General features: G+C 42.3%; 1 protein-coding gene across 3 annotated transcripts; it reads right to left on the reverse strand.

Moving 5' to 3' along the window:
• Positions 1-98: 98 nt before the first annotated feature.
• Positions 99-17,618, reverse strand: COQ6 (coenzyme Q6, monooxygenase). 3 transcript variants are annotated; one of them, XM_081913149.1, is made up of 12 exons: positions 17,411-17,618; positions 16,223-16,357; positions 14,951-15,009; positions 6,759-6,882; positions 6,272-6,402; positions 5,786-5,893; positions 5,616-5,678; positions 5,278-5,385; positions 3,965-4,167; positions 3,454-3,569; positions 2,093-2,259; positions 99-1,010 (listed from the first exon to the last, which is right to left on the reverse strand). In XM_081913149.1, the coding sequence occupies exons 1-12, from the start codon at positions 17,586-17,588 to the stop codon at positions 981-983; spliced, it is 1,422 nt and encodes a 473-aa protein (XP_081769275.1). In that variant the 5' UTR covers positions 17,589-17,618; the 3' UTR covers positions 99-980. The 3 variants fall into 3 exon arrangements, with proteins under 3 accessions (XP_081769275.1, XP_081769277.1, XP_081769276.1); XM_081913151.1 differs by lacking the exon at positions 17,411-17,618 and adding an exon at positions 17,370-17,389 and having other exon boundaries at positions 14,944-15,009; XM_081913150.1 differs by lacking the exon at positions 17,411-17,618 and adding an exon at positions 17,370-17,388.
• Between the last annotated feature and the right edge of the window lie 3 nt (positions 17,619-17,621).

A 17,621-nucleotide genomic window follows, 5' to 3' on the forward strand; every position in this document is an offset into this window, starting at 1 on the left:
CATACCTTTCTTAATGCAATGAGATTATTCACTATTATAGGTGAAAAGCACCTCTGTAATTGACGGAGGAGGAAAGAAGCACATATTTAACAGTGTACTAAATTAAGAGTTTTTAAGAAGTCAGAAGTGAAAGCAGATTAAGTTTTACATAATCTTGTAGGTTGAAAGGACACTTATTTTGGTTTAGCTTGAACCTATTTTAAAAAGTTAAGCTAAACTGTTAAGCAGACTGAGCCCCTCTTAAATAAATTTCCACAGATGTAGCATTGCAAGTACAGGTTGAGTGCTGATAAGCCTTAGAATATCTTTTCAGACAAGTTCTGAAAGTAGTTAACTGTCAGACGATAGCGTAAATATCCTTGCTTATTAGTTGTGTTCACATTACTTGGTGCTGTAATGCCATTAAACTGATAATGTCTGGCCTGGTTGTTTGGCACATGACTATGACAGGGCTGTTTGAATGTCTATTTTAGTAATTAAACAATATTTTTAACATAATGTTCTCAGACTCCATTCTGTAACTTGAGTCTCGATCTTGCAATCCTGGGAGGTAGAAGAGAATCACTGCAGTCTTGAAGAGGGAGCAACATTCTGCTCCTCTATTTCGCAGCCACCAAGGCTGAAAGAGATGCTGACTAAGCTTGCAGCTCAGAATCTTTTGTCCGAAGCAGTAAAAAAATAATCCTGCATATGATCTTCAAACTGGATACAAGTAAATCCATTCCAACAATACTGTTTTCAAGGCCCATATTTAGAGCTCCAGATCCAGTACTCTGTCAGATTAGAGATAGACCTCGACATTCTAGAAGAAAACAATCTGCTGGTTCTCTTGGAGGAAAGAAGAACTCCAGCCACAATCGGCAAACATAAGGCAATACTGTGCTCCCCGTTTTGTTTTAATACCATTTCAAACACAGTCTTTGTAATTGGTGAGTATACAGCAACCACGCAGGAACTATCATCCTAGAGTCACAAGGATGTCACTTGCTAGCAAAAGCCATGATCTGCTCCTAAAGAAAGAAGAAAGAACGTTATTTCTATTTCTGATGAAGCTCTACTACCCATTGCTGCTGGACAGGGCACAGAGGGTATCTAAAGCAAGATACTCTACTAAGATATAAGACAGCTCTACTCCAATGTCATGCACAAGCTAGCATTTGTTTGCTTTCCACCTCTTAAGTATATAATAAACTAACAGTGCAATCCTATAAATATCTACTCAGCTCTGCAGATACCTTCCCAGCTGAAAATGAGAGGCTACACCAGAAGCCTTTAGGGTAATCTCTCATAAGCACCAAATGGCAACGCTTCTTACTTAACCAGTTCACACCTCCCTTCAGGATATGAAAGACTGCCATAGATGCTGTATTATGGGTCTGCGTGGATAGTGTCAGCTTGTGGCGTTTTTGTTGCTCCAGACATGCTAGTACTGTTTACCAAGCACACTTAATGGGGGAACTAGCATGGTTGGACCAAAGACAGCAATTATGATACCTTTTCTAAGCTGTCCTAGTAGGAAATAAGATGATCCCATTTCCTGCATTTGCGTGTTACCTTACCACCTGGCATAGGAAAGAATAAATTGGGCCAAACCTAATTACCGAAGTGCAAACTACAGGCTATTGGTTTGGTTTTAATTCAAATATCACTGTACCGTAAATGTTTCCCATAGGTCTGTGCCATTTTGGACACATCCCATTGCACTTGGAAATTACAGCGCATTCATACATTCGTCTCTACAAATACCTGGTGGGGCTCAAGGTGAGAGCTGGGGAATTGGATAGTTCCTATAAAGAAGGAACCATTCCTCCCTCTTGAACCATAAGAAGAGCAAATTGTTTAATTCCAGAAATTCATCTGAATTGGTACCCACCTTGGGTCTACCAAACGGAGAAAGGCAAGATATAAATAATAATCAAATATATAGGCTCTAGATGTAGTGCCCTAGTCTAAATGCTGGTGACTGAGCAACCTTGCTATAGGAAGGAGACACATACTTAGGGAAGCTACACCCTAGTTGCAGCACTCTTATTTGGGATTAAGCAAATTTCTTAATCTGAATTTAATAAGCAACTTCAAAAAAAAATCTTACTTTAATTGGAGGAACAGCATTAGTTGCTTGCAATCCCCATGTCCTTAGCAATACAAAAGGAGCTATATTTGTAGAGTACAGCCTCTTTAATAAGTCTGTTGTAGCCAAGAGAGATAGGTTGTGCTTTTGCCGCTCTCTTTCATACTGTAGTAGATGCTTTAAAGAGCCTAGAACAGAAAGGTTATTCCAGAGTAAATTAACTGGAGATTCAGCTGCACCACAGGTACCTATGAGCTAGATTCCATCTACAGTGGTGCCTCGCAAGACGAAATTAATCCATTCCGTGAGGCTCTTCATATAGCGGTTTTTTCGTCTTGCGAAGCAAGCCCATTGACAGCTTAGTGGATTAGCGCTACAGCTGTCAAGCAGCTTCCAACGATCAGCTGTTAAGCGGCTTATCAGCGGAACAGCTGATAAGCGGCTTAGCGGCTTAAGAAAAGGGCGAAAAAAGCGAAAAAAACCCGCGGGGGGATGCAAGATTTTTTTCGTCTTGCGAAGCAACCCCATAGGGGAATTCGTTTTGCGAAGCGCCTCCAAAACGGAAAACCCTTTCGTCTAGCGGGTTTTTCGTCTTGCGAGGCGTTCGTCTTGCGGGGCACCACTGTACAAAGTTATTCAATCAGGGCTGACTCATAGTATGTTAAGAAGTTCATCCTGGGCAAGGATTTTTTTTGTCATATTGTGTCATATGTTGAATGGGCAGCAGCACAACAGTGGTACTATTGCATCCCAGATTATGTTGCCTCTATAGTCAGGCATTCTGGAATTCCATGTAAATCACAGCAGGAAAACAGTAATATATTCATGACCCAAATAATACATAAGAGCGTGTTAACACCCTGGATTTCTACTAGCACATCTTGAATTAGCATTTTCTAAAACAACTTTTTTGTAAATGAGAATAGGTGGCATGTTGCAGCTTTGTCCTTTCCTTATTAACTCCAATCTGGTGGCATCAGTTTCTTATTTTCAGAGAAATGCTTCTCCTAGTCTATAGGAGAACAAAATGTGGGGGACAAAATGTTCCTGCCACAAATACCCCAAAATGGGTAGTGTTATTCCTAAAGCTAGTAGCCAGAACTTTAAACACATCATACATCAAGAAGTTGAATGGCAGAGACCCTAGAAGTAACATTCCGTATTACAGGTAACTTGCAACTTAGGCACATTTAACCTGTGTGGCTTCAGCTTTACCTGCATGGCAAAAAAATTAAAAGGGGGAGTGGGCATCCGGGAAAATAAACTTTGGCAATCCCACCCACCACTGCACCCAGTGTGTTTTGACTATCCCTGGAACGTAACCCCCGCTTAAGCTGAAAGTCGCCTGTGCTATCAATTCCTTCACAGTTTTAAATTCTTACCCAGGTCCTTCCCATTAAATGCTGCAGCGCTGAGAAGTTGCCTCAAGCAGGCTATGTCACCAAAGCCCATATTTACACCTTGACCTGCAAGAGGATGTACTCTGTGAGCTGCATCCCTAAAAAGAAAGGATAATGTCAGCTTATGCCAGTTACAAAGTCTGGTACTCCACAAGAACCCTGCCAATTAGTATTGCCTGAGTGTCACTATATGGGACTCAAAAGCTCTTTTTTGTCCCTCACGAGAACCTTAAATGAACACCCCACTTGATACCTGCTGACTTCTCCCACAATTTGTATTCATCCCTGTTAACATTCTAGTGTCTAGGGACATGGGTTAAACTAGCTAGACTTGTGTTTTCTCCAGACACAATCCACCAATCCCTCCAAAATTAATGTTATACCCTCAAGAATCTCAACCTCCGGCACTAAAAACAGCATACTCCCATCAACTCCTCTTCCCAGACCAAATCTACCCTTATCGCAGCATTAAAGTTCCTCAATGTGCAATTACCCAATAAGGGCCACACGGTGTTGGACATATTCTGTTGCATGCCCCAGTCCAAGAGGGAACACAGCTCGGCTCTTTGGATCCACTTTTGCAACGCTGGGGGGCAGCTGACGGGCTGCAGTCCCCGATGGCATCAAGAGAGAGGCAGCAGATCGGAACATGGATCCAGCAGTATCAATGAAGTCAGAGTGATTTGCGTTGCTCCACTGAATAATGATAGATTTATTTATACAACACCCTAATATTACCAATAGATTACAAGAGTATGAGAGTCAGAACTAAAACTCTACTAAGTTTTAAGAAATCCTTGTCTTAGAATAAAACAGTTTCTCTCCTAATCATCTGCCCGCATACAGGACTCGCAAGAAACCTATGGTGGGGTCCACAACCACCAGGGCCTCGGTTTTTGCAAATCAACTCCACGTGTTTCGTGCACAAAATAAAAGCAAGACAACACAGAATTTGCATTTCAGATGGGAGGAGCATTCCACTATCTATCTAACCTTCAAAGAGGGAGATGGTGGCATGAGAAGGTATTCCAGCAAAGGATACCCTCGTGTAGGCCATAGCTTCTCATATTACCACTCTGCTATGGTAGCTTTTATATTGCCAATGTAATACAGTACAAGATTACCAATGACCATGCACAATATTTCAAAGCTAAGGTATAAAATATGTAAACAGTCACCACATACGGTGCAATATAAAGATTGACATCTGTATTACTGAAGACTGTGACAGAGTTTCAAAAACCAGTTCAGCACTTCACTTTCAATTTCAGTAGCCAAAAACATGAACTTCTGTATGGGATATATCTAAACGAGAATTAATTTAGTTACTATTTTCAATGTGCCCTCACACTGTATAAATGACTACATTTGGCAGTGTGCCAAAAGATGTGAGCTGAACTGTTACACAAAATAAATATTGTTTTCACAAGGTCTGGTTCTTAAGGGGAAAAAACCAACTACTTGCTCACAGAGAAAGAAAGAAAGAAAGAAAGAAAGAAAGAAAGAAAGAAAGAAAGAAAGAAAGATCTGTTCCATCTCCAACTGATGCTAGAAATATATTCCCTCTACACAGGAATTACCATAAACACACAACTTATTAGAAATAAAGGGTGACATTCAAATACTCAGAACACACCCACTAAAATTAATGAACATAACTAAATTAAGTCGATTTCCATTGGTCTACTCTAAGCAAAACTTAATTGAATAGCACCCAAACTTTTTTTTTTTTTGAATACCATCCTAACTTCTTGATTCTCATGCCTCTTGCTAGGAGAACATAAATAAAAAGAGGAAGGTACTCACAAAAGCAGAATTGATAGAATCCACAAAACTTTCCTCATCCATTCTCTGAAGTTGGGATGCATGCTCATGTGACGTGGACCAAACCAAAGAGCTGACAGTGTCAGAGAGCTGACCAGCATCAGGAATTAAAAACACAAAATATCCAACCATTACGTCACTAAAAAATAACTTCCCCCACCCTAAACAAGTGCAAGGAGTTCATAACTTTAAGAGGAGGATTAATGAAGATAAAACAACATAGAGTAACTGATTTTTTTAATATCAAACTAGCGCTTAAACAAAGAAAGGCAAAAGAAAATATAAAAAATGGGCAAGTCAAGTGTTACTAAGTTATTTACCGGGAGGAGAGCAATTGGTCCTGATGGGAGGAATCTCTGCCATGCTACGTTGTTATCTGTTGCCTGCGGCACATGAAAACCAGAAGACAAATTCATATTACCAAGTTTCCATCACCTGTTTTGACTGTTCAGAAGATACAGCCCAAATGACCAATTTTCTAGGATCTGACCTCAGATAAGTGAAGGGTAGCAACTACAGCTGACTGTCCATATTGATACTGAATATTTTTAATACCAGCTGCCTTCCGGACTATGGAGTTTTGCCCATCTGCACCAATCTGTGGACAAGAGAGATTAAAAGAACCCATTAACAGTTTTAATAAAAAATAATTCCTTCAAGTCTCATTATGAATAATCAGCCAGTAACTAGTTATAGAAACCCAAATATTCCCTCTGCATTTCAATATATAACTTATTTATGTATAAAAATGGCTTTTCCCTATACCCAGAATGCCATCATGTTTAATTACTTCCTAGTAAGACTGTTTAGAACCACAATGTTAATCCAAGTATAACCACACTGAACATGTTTTACTACTAACCATTATAACCCTTCGTGCTGATTAAGTAGCATCACACGAGATTACAACCAAATCCAACAGAAGAACCTAGGAAGAGACAGTGCCTGACCAAACAGAAGATGAAGGCTTACTTACCAACAGTTTGGTCTGTAGCCTGTGTCCATTTGCTAAATCAATTTGGATCCAAGGGCTTGAGTCAGAGGTTTCATAAGGAAGGGGCAAGGAGTAGCCAACTGCTCGACTCCTGTAAAGAACTTCAACGCGGTCTGATGGGGGCACAATATATTGATGTCACCAAATGAGTGAAGCAAAGAAGCAAAAAAATCCTAAACTACTCAGGCAGAACAGCTCACTAAGTTGCCGAATTCCTATCTTGAAGTACTTTTTTGGCTGTTGGTTAGGCACCTCCCAATTTCTAAGCCAGGGGCAGAGACACTGTACCATATTGAAAAGGACCCAATTTCAAGAAAGCATAATCATTATTTATTTAATTTCTATACTTCTAAAATTGACTGCTATAACCCCAAGTTATATGATGGACATAAATGTATCCCATTCTCACATGCCTCCACTCAACCCAAATCACAGAGAGTTTCATGTAAACCAAGAAAGTAGCTCCTACCTGAAACTGCATCCAGTTGTTTGGTTAGAGCAGACATGATAACATCATTCTCCACTATATAACCCATGTCTTCCAAGTTATCTTTATCAAAGATTATCATGGCCTCAGAACAAGCATCCCACACCTGTAGAGAAGAGGAACAGTATTAACAACAGCAAAGAGGATACAAGACGCAAATACAGACATTTTCTCCTTTATTGTGATGTACAAAATGCAAGGTAACCTCTGATAAATGGAGAATCAAGACATACAATGACATTAGTATGAAAAAGAAAGGAAATACAAAAATTATAAACTTCTTCTTCAAGTGGTCCACTACTTATTATTTATATGCCATTCTTAAGAACTCAAAGCACTTCACTTACGGTATATTTTTACTTAACAATATTTTTATACTGCTTGTGAAACCTCTTAGAAGCTTATGAGAAACATTAAAATTATCAACAAATACAGTTAAAAACCAGAACATTCAAAAATTAAAAAAAAAATAACAGGAAAAGAGATTAAAAGATGTCAACATCTACATGTCTGGATAGGCTTGTGTAAACAAAAATGTTTTAAGCAGGCACCAAAAACAGTAAAGGCACCTGCCTGGTATCAATAAGCAGAGAGTTCGCCCCAGCTACAACCACCACTCTCTTTTAAAACAAAAATTTCCTCTACATCACTGTTATTGTTATTGATACTCCCCCCCTCAACTCCCCCCTTTTATTTTTCTCTCCCTTTTTTCTCTCCCCTCTCTCTCTTCACCACTCCTCATTTTTTCCCTTTATCCCACCTTTCATTTTTCATCCCCAATTTTGCTTTCTATCCCTTGTATTTTTTTAAAAAAAATCAACCCCCCCCCCCCGTTTTAGCTTGTCTGTCAGTTTGTTTATGAGAGGGGAGCCCTTCCCCCCACCCCCTCTTTTAAAATAAGACTTTCCCCCATACCATTGCAGCAGCTCTCCCTCCCTCCCTCCCTCCCTCCTCCCCTCTCCCCCTCTCTTTTCTTCTCCTTCCCTCTCCCACCCCTCCCCCTCCTCCTCTGCTTTTCTCTCCCTCCTCCCTCTCTCCATCCCCCCTTCCCCTAAAGGAACTACTGCTGCAATCTAATACCACTGATATTACTGTACTATCTCTCCTCTCTCTCTCTCTCTCTCTCTCTCTCTCCTCTCTTACTCCAATCTCCCCTCTCTCCCCCCGCCTCCCCCTTTCTTTCTTTCTTTCTTCCTTCCTCTTCTTCCCTTTTCTCCCTCCACCCTTTACATATAGCCTATTTGTCTGTCTCTGTTTCTAAGCGCACTCCCAACCCCAATTTCCACCTTAACTGGACCCCAGTACCCCTTTTGGATATATACAACCCCCTCCTAAACACATATTTCCCCTGGCCCCACCCCTCTAATCTCTTGCATCTCTACCTGCTAACCCCCCTCCCTTTATATGAACTGTCTGTCCGTTAGTCTACCCATCTCTGCTTACCTGCCCTCCCCCCCAGCCTCGGCGGCATCGCTGAGGCAACTACAGAAAACCCAAGAGAAGTTCTTAAAACACAGGCTAGAAGTGACACAAATGACCACCTAATCCAAACGCTCTGTAAAAGCCACCAGCCAACAAAGCCTGATCAGCTCAACAACCCAACAATACCCAGGAATCACCACTGCCACAACTCCTAACCACCACACGCCCTACCCCAAGTGGACGCCAAGCCAACCTCAAACCAAAACTATCAAGGAGACCGAGATGACACCAACCAGGGAGATGGCAAACAATGCTAAGATGGCAACTCCCCTTCAAGATGATGACCACCCAATAACGAAACGAGATCTGAGGGAAATGGAAGCAAGATTAGAAGAAACACTGAAGGCCACAATGGCTCCCATGCAGGTACTAATCAACAATCTAACCTCCAAAGTGGAAGCTCTAGAGAACAAAAACCAAATGCAAGAAAAAATAATAGAGCAATACCGGGAGGAGAACGCACGTGTGAACAAGAAACTGGACGAACTGGTAAACCAAATGGAAGCAGAACACAGAGAGATGAAAATTAAACAAGCTGACCTTGAAGATCGCAATAGACGTTGTAACATCCGCTTCCGCAACTTTCCTGAAAAAACAGAGGAGAAAAGCCCAGCAGACCTAATTATACGCTGGCTGAAAAACACAATCCCAAGCCTGAAACTCGAGGCGGATGACTTGGAGAGGGCACACAGAGCCCTAAAACCTATGCCAAAACCCAGCGCCCCCCCAAGAGACATCATTGTATGCTTCACACGCTACAAAAAGAAGGAAGAGATATGGCACCACCTCAGAAACTCAAGCAACCTTCGATACGGAGAAACCCCCATTCTGGCCCTACAAGACCTATCTCAGGATACCCTAAACTGGAGGAAAAGCCTGCGCCCATGCACCCAGCGTCTCCAACAAGCAGGGATCAAATACCGATGGGGCTTCCCCTTCCGCCTCATTGCAACAACCAATACAACACAACACATGGCTACCAACATACCTGAGGCCCTGCAACTACTAAAGAACCTTGAACTCGACCTCCCACCGGAATGGCAACCGACAAACCCACCAAATGACAGCCCCAACCAGGAGGAAACAACAGCAAACAACTGGACGACGGTACAGAGGAAAAAGAATCAACAGAGGCGGCAGAACAACGCAAACCAATACAGGCAAGCATCATGCTCAGAACCGTCCCGCCGGCCATACGACACCAGAAACCAGACCAAGATTAACCAAACCAATTCATCGTAGATGGACAACCCTACAATAACAACAACAACCGCAGCTGAATGAAGCAACCAGGAAAAAACCACAAACCGAAGGACTGGTGATTTCTCCCCCCCTTTTCCCCCTCTTCCCCCCCCCCAAAACATAGATTTAGTTAACACCATCAACATCCCCCCAGCCCCGCACCCCCACAGAAACCCCCACCCCAACACCAGTCCAGACGACCTCAACCACATTCCCCATCACCCACACCTTCAACATCCTCATACTCCATACTAAGGAAAAACAACTCCAACCTTAATAACACAACCCACAATCAGGCTAAAATCTGATACCCAACCAGCAATATGGTGGCACCAGAGCGTACCAGCACCCACATCCCCACCCCAACACACCAACAATGTTGCTCATAACATTGGCAACATTGCTTACGAACCTTATACCTGATAGCGACGTTACAAAGTCACTTCACACTGTCTCGCTGATCACCCCCCATCGCAAACAACAGGGGGGATGGCCTGTCCTTGAACATGGCCTTCCACACCAGCTGAGACCTAGGACCAACCGGCTAAATGCCAGATGGCCCAAAATACCCCAAACAAACGCCTATATGACTACATATAGGAAACTCCCTACAACTTACCCCCTACTCTTTAACCCAAATCTCACTCTAATCCCACTAGCCCCCCACCCTCCACACCCTAGGTCAGCGCAACCCCACTGGTTCTTTAAACAACGCGAAGAGAGAGACACAAGACAACCCGAACGGGTTGGCAGGGAATCGCCCCACATAATAGATAAGCAAGATGGCTAGCCTAAAAGCAATTACATTAAATGTGAGGGGGCTGGGAAACCCCATCAAAAGAAAACGCATCACCTCATACATAAACACCATGAAACCACACATCACCTTCCTACAAGAAATACACAACCCACCCAAAGGCAGCAAACTCTTGAGCGACCCCCGCTTCAATCAACAGTGGGTCGCACAAGGCTCAGGGAAAGCTCGTGGTGTAGCCATAATACTCAGTAGAGACCTGAACTTCACTGCCACAACAGTCCTCAAGGACAAAAAAGGCAGATTCATTTTTGCTAAAGGGACACTAGATGGCAAAATCAAACTGACAATCGGCTCCATATATGCCCCAAACACGAAACAATTAGAATTCTTCCAGAAGATACTAAACAAATTCCTCTCCTTCTCTGAAGGGGAAGCAATCCTAGGAGGGGACCTCAACCTAAATATGAAAGGTTTATCCCTGAAAGATATCCACCCCACAACCCCATGGGCAACCTTCCTCCGAAGGAAACCCCCAACAACTAGGAACTCTTACAAGTTACTAAAAATGCTAAAAAACAGGGGTCTCTATGACATTTGGGGTGAGCAAAACCCGGGAGACATCAGCCATACATTCCAATCGGGACGCCATGATACAGTGTCCAGACTGGACAGCATTCTACTCACACAGGGTCTGATCCCCTCAGTAGAATCAACAAACATAGGTAACATTAAAATCACAGATCACGCCCCAGTAGAAGTCATTGTTAAAATAGGAGAAGGAACACAAACCACCCCTTCATGGTCCTTCAGTCCCATCCTAACTACAAACAAACAAATTAGAGAGAGTCTCACAAAAACCCTCCAAAACTACTTCAAGGAAAACGATGTAAACAATATAACAACCCCCCTCCTATGGGACGCAATGAAAGCGGTCACCAGAGGAGCTTGCATAAAAGAGAAAACATTCCTTAAAAAACAAACCTCCTCAAAAATTAGCAAAATAGAACAAGACATCACAGCCCTCTCATCACGCTATAAACAAACAGGATCTAAAAAACTCCTCAAACTTATAGAACAAAAAAGGAGAGAACTAGACTCCCTAGAAATTAACAAAACAATGATCAACATTCTATACTCTAAACAACGTTTCTATGAATATGGAGGGAAAAACTCCAGATTACTAGCAAATAGATGTAGGAAAAAAGCACTCAAAACAAGAATACACTGCATCACCAAAAAAGACGGCAACATAACATTCTCCCCCAAAGAAATAACCTCAGAATTTGCAGAATTCTACTCCAACCTATACACCTCCCATAACCCACCAGAGAAGGAAATCAGAACATTCCTAGCAGGACTGACCATGCCTACCCTAACTGATGAGGAACAGGAATTCATGGACAGCCCTATCACCCCAGAGGAAATAGATGCGGTCCTCAAAAACCTGAAACCACACAAAGCCCCAGGCCCAGATGGCTTCACAGCAGAATTCTATAGGAAATTCAAAGAACCCTTGATGCCCTACATGACCCGCCTATTCAACGACATCATAAAAGGGGGCCCCATCCCCAAAACCTGGACCCACTCCAAAATAGTCTCCATCCCCAAACCACTAAAAGATAGCCTCAAAGTAGAATCATACCGCCCAATCTCATTAATAAACCAAGACTACAAGATATTCACATCAATCTTGGCCAACCGCCTAAAAACCTTCCTACACAAATTAATAGCCCCAGACCAGACTGGCTTTGTCCCTGGCCGCAATATAACAGACCCCATCAGGAAACTACTGAACCTGATCGAACACAGCAAGGCAACCAAACTCCCATTGACAATTATGTCCCTAGACATCCTCAAAGCCTTTGACTGCTTGGAGTGGAAATACATATTAGCAGTACTAACTAACATGAAATTTGGCCCCAACTTCCTACAAATCCTCAAACAAATATACTCCCAAGCCTCAGCAAAATGCAGAACTAATAATATGGATTCTAATACTATAGCTATCCAAAGAGGCACGAAACAAGGATGCCCACTGTCTCCCTTCTTATTTATCCTGGCTCTGGAACCCTTAGCAATCCGCATCCGAGCAGCCACAGACATCAAGGGAGTGGAAATAAAAGGCAGAACCTATAAATTAGGGCTCTTTGCAGATGACCTAATGGTCACAACACCAGACCCCATAAGCACAGCAACCTCCCTAATCAGAGAACTCAACACATTTGCAATGGTGTCGGGCCTACAGGTAAATTTTACAAAGTCAGAAGCTATGTGCTTTAACACCCCTCCTCACACCCAAAAAGAACTCACGAAGGTCACCAAAATAAAACTTTGCCACACCAAGTTCAGATACCTAGGGGTACAAATAACCAGAAACCTCAATAAATTGTACCTCCACAACTACAAGCCCCTGTGGCGACAAATTAACAAAGACCTAAAGAGATGGAATAACATGAATTTCACTCTCTCAGACAAAATAGCCATAATCAAAATGATCACACTCCCAAAACTAACCTACCTATTCCAAACCCTCCCAATCTGGATCCCCTCAACCCAACTCTGCAGTTGGCAGAGAAAACTACACTCTTTCATCTTCTCACATAAAAAACCAAGAATAAGCTCCAAATGCCTGCACCTCCCCACCTCAGAAGGAGGATGGGGAATCCCCAACATAGAAGCATATTACAATGCCAACCAAATACGCCATATAATCCCATATATACTAGAAGATGAGACAAAACAATGGGTACACCTAGAGAGGGACACAATTGAAAACACCTGCACCACAACATACCCACTCCTCCCAAACAAACTAAAGAAAATTCCCACAACGCTTAACAGGTACACACAGACCATGCTCAAAGCATGGAAAACACAAATAGGCAAACTATCCCCAAGCCCATCCCCACTAATCCCCCTGGCGCACCACCCATTATTCTACCATGCAGCACAAAACCTCCAGACAAAAACCTGGCGAACCAAAGGCTTATATCGCCTAATAGACTTTTATAAAAATAACAAACCCTTGTCAACACAAGAAATACAAGACAAACTAGAAGACACCCAAATGACCTGGTTAACACAACACCAACTACATGCCCTCTTAAACAACCCAACAGTAAAATCAGCAGCAACTAGGCCCCTGACAACCTTCGAAAACCTCCTCCTAACAACAAAGGGAAACGGTAAAGGGACGGTATCCGCAATATACAAAATACTACTCCAAAATCCCGCAAATCCCCTAGACGCAATCAAAAAACAATGGGAGAATGACATAGGCTATGAGATTAACCCCACTCAATGGACCAGAATGTGGTCTAAACCCCCCTTTAAATCCATATCAATGAAAAGAAAAGAACTCACACTGAAACTCACCTACAGGTGGTACCTAACACCAAGGAAACTAGCGCTAATACACCCAGGAACCTCACCAAAATGCTGGAGAGGGTGCACCTCCACAGGCACATACCTCCACATGTGGTGGGAGTGTCCCAAAATTCAACTATTCTGGACAACAGCCATACAAGAAATATGTAAAATAACTAAGCAAGTAATAGACATCACCCCAGAATTGGCCCTACTAAACATCTTCCAAGACAACAATGCCCATTTACACCACAAAGAACTCATAACCCACCTGCTCTCAGCAGCCAGAAACATCATAACCAGACACTGGAGAGACCTGTCAGGAGTAAGCATGGACCAATGGTTCCAAATAGTATGGGAAACAGCCCTACTAGAAAAATTAACTAATAAACTGAAACTGACACGGGGACAAACAGAAGAAGACGCCTTCACCCCGGTATGGCTCCCCTTTATCACATACACAGCCCAACAGGACAATGACAATAATCCACCAACAGCATACAAATCAATATGGCTAACCTGATCCAAAACACCCACCCACCTCACTCACACACGAAAACAAAGATCACCACAGCCAATCACAAGCAAACAATCACACCCTAGGCCAACCCCAACCTCTCTCACCACCAAAGAAACACAAGTGAACAACGCAAGCACGCTGACACCAAACTCTACATACATTAAGCATAATAGAAACACCGCCACCCGACCCCACTCCCATCCATCTTCCCTCTCTCCACCCCCTTTCTTTTTTCTTTCTTTTTTCTTCTCCCCCTAATGCCTCAACAAATGAAACAGATTTGTAAAAACGCTACGTGGAAGAAGAAGAAAAAAAAATACGAGGCACTACACTTCTGTAAAACAAGAAAATCCTTAATAAAAAATATTTTAAAAAAAAATAAGCAGAGAGTTCTAAAAGTAGATGCCCCAAAACATGAGTTCAGTTATATGTACACCTCCCACCTAATGGTTTCTGAGGACATTGAGCAAGTGGCAAGGATATGGTACACTTCCTGGAGGCTAAGTTCAGGTAATTAACAAATAACTAGTTAGCCTTAATCAACTGAACATGCACATGGAAGCAGAGGCAGAGGGTGCATGACTGAGTTTTTCTCTTTTCACACTTTTGAGGTCTGTGCAAAGGGGGAACCCACCAGGAAATACTAATGTTCCTGTTGAGAGTATAGTTTACCCATCTCCCTGCAAAGAATATATATGAACCCTTTGCACAAGACTCTAGAAACAAAATAAAATGTCCTTGCTTGCATGGACTTCAGAATTACATTACCACCCACAGGCACAGTATATATGTTGCAGTACCAGGCACCTGCATCCGCCGAAATGGCTTGATTCTCATGCTGCAAATATGATCCCAAGCACCAAAACCTAGAAAAGAAAGAGAACGTTAAAGGAATTGTTCTGACACTCTGCAAACTTTTAATGGGGAACCCTCAGGACCAATTCAAATTCCCTCACTATTTCCATCTGGTTTCTTTCTACTCTCCCTTATTTGCTTGTGGTTTGACTGTGGCCCAACTGTCTAGTTGGGATGTGGAGGGTTGTAAGAAACAAAAGCAGTGAATCCCCAAGGATGGTGAAAGCAAGGACACTGTTATGGAAGCTTCAGGGCAAACCTTGGAGTAGCAATGAGTAACCTGTATTCCTCCAAATGCTTAGTTGTCTGTATAAACTATTTTAGGGAGATAAATAAGAAAAAGCACCCGTCATTTCACAGATGAGCAGATTTGCAGTTATGAAGAGGAAAGTTCTAAGATGTTTGTTAGAAGCTGACTAAAGGAATGGTGCACCATTTAATTATACTCGACAATTTCTAAGAAAATAGCCCCAATGCACAGAGCCAAGCAATTATGAACAGAAACAGTGACGTAATCTGGACATGGCCCAATAAGCAACTAACTAGGAAATCATAACACAAAGAAAATCCTGCTGAATCAGACCAAATGCTCATTTTGTCCAGAATTTTGTTCACAAAGTGGCCACAAGGACATGTGCATAATAGTACCCTCTTGTTTATGTTTTTTCAGCAACTGGTATTCAGACTTGTATAGCCTGATATTGATGGGAATACATGACTAAGATAAAGGTAAAGGATCCCTGGACAGTTAGGTCCAGTCAAACAGATCTTGATAGCCTTAACTTCCATGAATTTGTCTAATTCCCTTTTAGAGTTGCCCAGCTTTTAAGCTGCCCTTTTAAAGCAGCTATCACTACATATTGTAGTAAGAAACTCCAGAATTTCACATCAACAGTCTATTTTATTAGACGCTAGCTACAACACTAGAGGATTACTGAGGCCAGAAATATGACAGGCTGGTAACCATTTTTGACCTCCAAACAAAGAGCTCATGTGTGAACCTGAAAATTAATTTCAACAAGTGACCGTTACAAGTGCATTCTACTCCAGGTGACTCAAGCCAGTTCTACAATGTATGGGGTTTATTTTCCCCATCTATCCCAAGCCAGTATCCTATGCGGCACACAGGGTTTTATAGACTCACATCTGTAGTTTCATATTCCAACATCAAAACACCATGCACGCATAGCTGGCAACCAAATAACGGGCGAATGCTATACTTACTACTGAGAAGTGTGGCTGAACCAGGGGTGATAGCACTGACTCTATTACTGTAAGTCTTGGGCAACTGGTTAGACACTTTCTTTGGACGGGCTTCAAGTAGCAGAATTTTCTTATCAGACAGATGAACATCATGCCCTTATTAAAAGAAAAAGCCAGATGTTTAATAACATTTTAACCAAGATTAATCAATAATTTAACATTCTGCAACAGGAGTTTACAAGAGATCTATTTTACATCTTCCCCTGAACATGCAGAATTGTTTAGCACTCTTTAACTCCAAAAAGTGAAAGCTAACAGTTCTAGCTTTTCTCTTTTAGAGCCTAAATAAACTGTTGATTTAAAAAATAGCTACTAAAAGCTTTTGAGATGACTTGAATCTTGTGGCACTTTAAAAACAAAAATTAAATTATAGTATAGATTTTTGTAGAATACAGTCCACCTCATCCAATACATGATGTGTTATCCTGAGTTTCTGATATCTAAACACATGGTTGCAGCAGAGGGAGGAAGGGGTTGTAAGCAGTGAAGTCAAAGTAAAATTAAATGCAGAAATATGTCAGTGTACATATGAATAAATATTCACAAAAACAACTATGGGCAGCACTTGAAACGGACTCTGATGAAATGGACACTAGTTCTTTCAAGCTTATGGCATAATCGAAGTGTTAGTTTTCAGAGTGCCACAAAACTCCTTGTTGTTTTTACTGAATAAGCTAACACTGTTAACAACAAACTCCACCTGATCAGAAGAATACAAGTTAATGCATTCTTCAATATTTGGACGCAGCCAGAATATTCCATGCACCAATAATCGTGGAATATTGTTACAGTTAAAGCCCTTAAGAGAGCTGTTCCTCCAGTCTATTCAGGTGCTGCCACTGGCATGCACTGAATGTTGGCGAAATACATGATTGGTATGAAACTCCTCAACACGACATGAGATTTCAGTCCATATCGCGAAGATTCGCCGCTTAAATGCTGTACTTGAAGAAAACAATAACAATGTATATACATCAGCACAGCTGTAAACACTGTAGCCCACAACGCGTTTATTGCCTAAATTAAATCGGGAGGGCCAATGCTTCCCTATATACCACCAACGAGCCCGAGGAGAGGAACTTGCAGGGATTAAAATTACGAATATGACCTGTGCAAGGGGGGTCTCTAGCCTGGTGATCTGCCTCCTACCCAGTGCAGCAGCCATGGCGGTCCCGACCATGCCGCCACCCGATACCACCACGTCGTATACCGCCGTCGAGCCACTGGGTCTCACGAGGGAACGGGCAAGGCCGCTCCGGAGACAGAGGCCCTTCCCGAAAAGGGGCGCAACGCCCCGGCACAGTGACAGACCCACCACGGCCGCCATTTTGTGGGGGGAAGTGACGCTCACGTCACTCTC

The sequence above is a fragment of the Podarcis melisellensis genome, assembly GCF_964234715.1.
Source record: "Podarcis melisellensis genome assembly, chromosome: 1".
Taxonomy (NCBI): domain Eukaryota; kingdom Metazoa; phylum Chordata; class Lepidosauria; order Squamata; family Lacertidae; genus Podarcis; species Podarcis melisellensis.

Coding starts and splice junctions, on each gene's coding strand:
- COQ6 (XM_081913149.1), bottom strand. CDS start 17,588: ATGGCGGCCGTGGTGGGTCTGTCACTGTGCCGGGGCGTTGCGCCCCTT. Junction 16,358..17,410: donor CGCCATGGCTGCTGCACTGG/GTAGGAGGCAGA, acceptor TCTTTTAATAAG/GGCATGATGTTCATCTGTCT. Junction 1,011..2,092: donor ATGCTGTTCCTCCAATTAAA/GTAAGATTTTTT, acceptor TTCTTTCTTTAG/GAGCAGATCATGGCTTTTGC.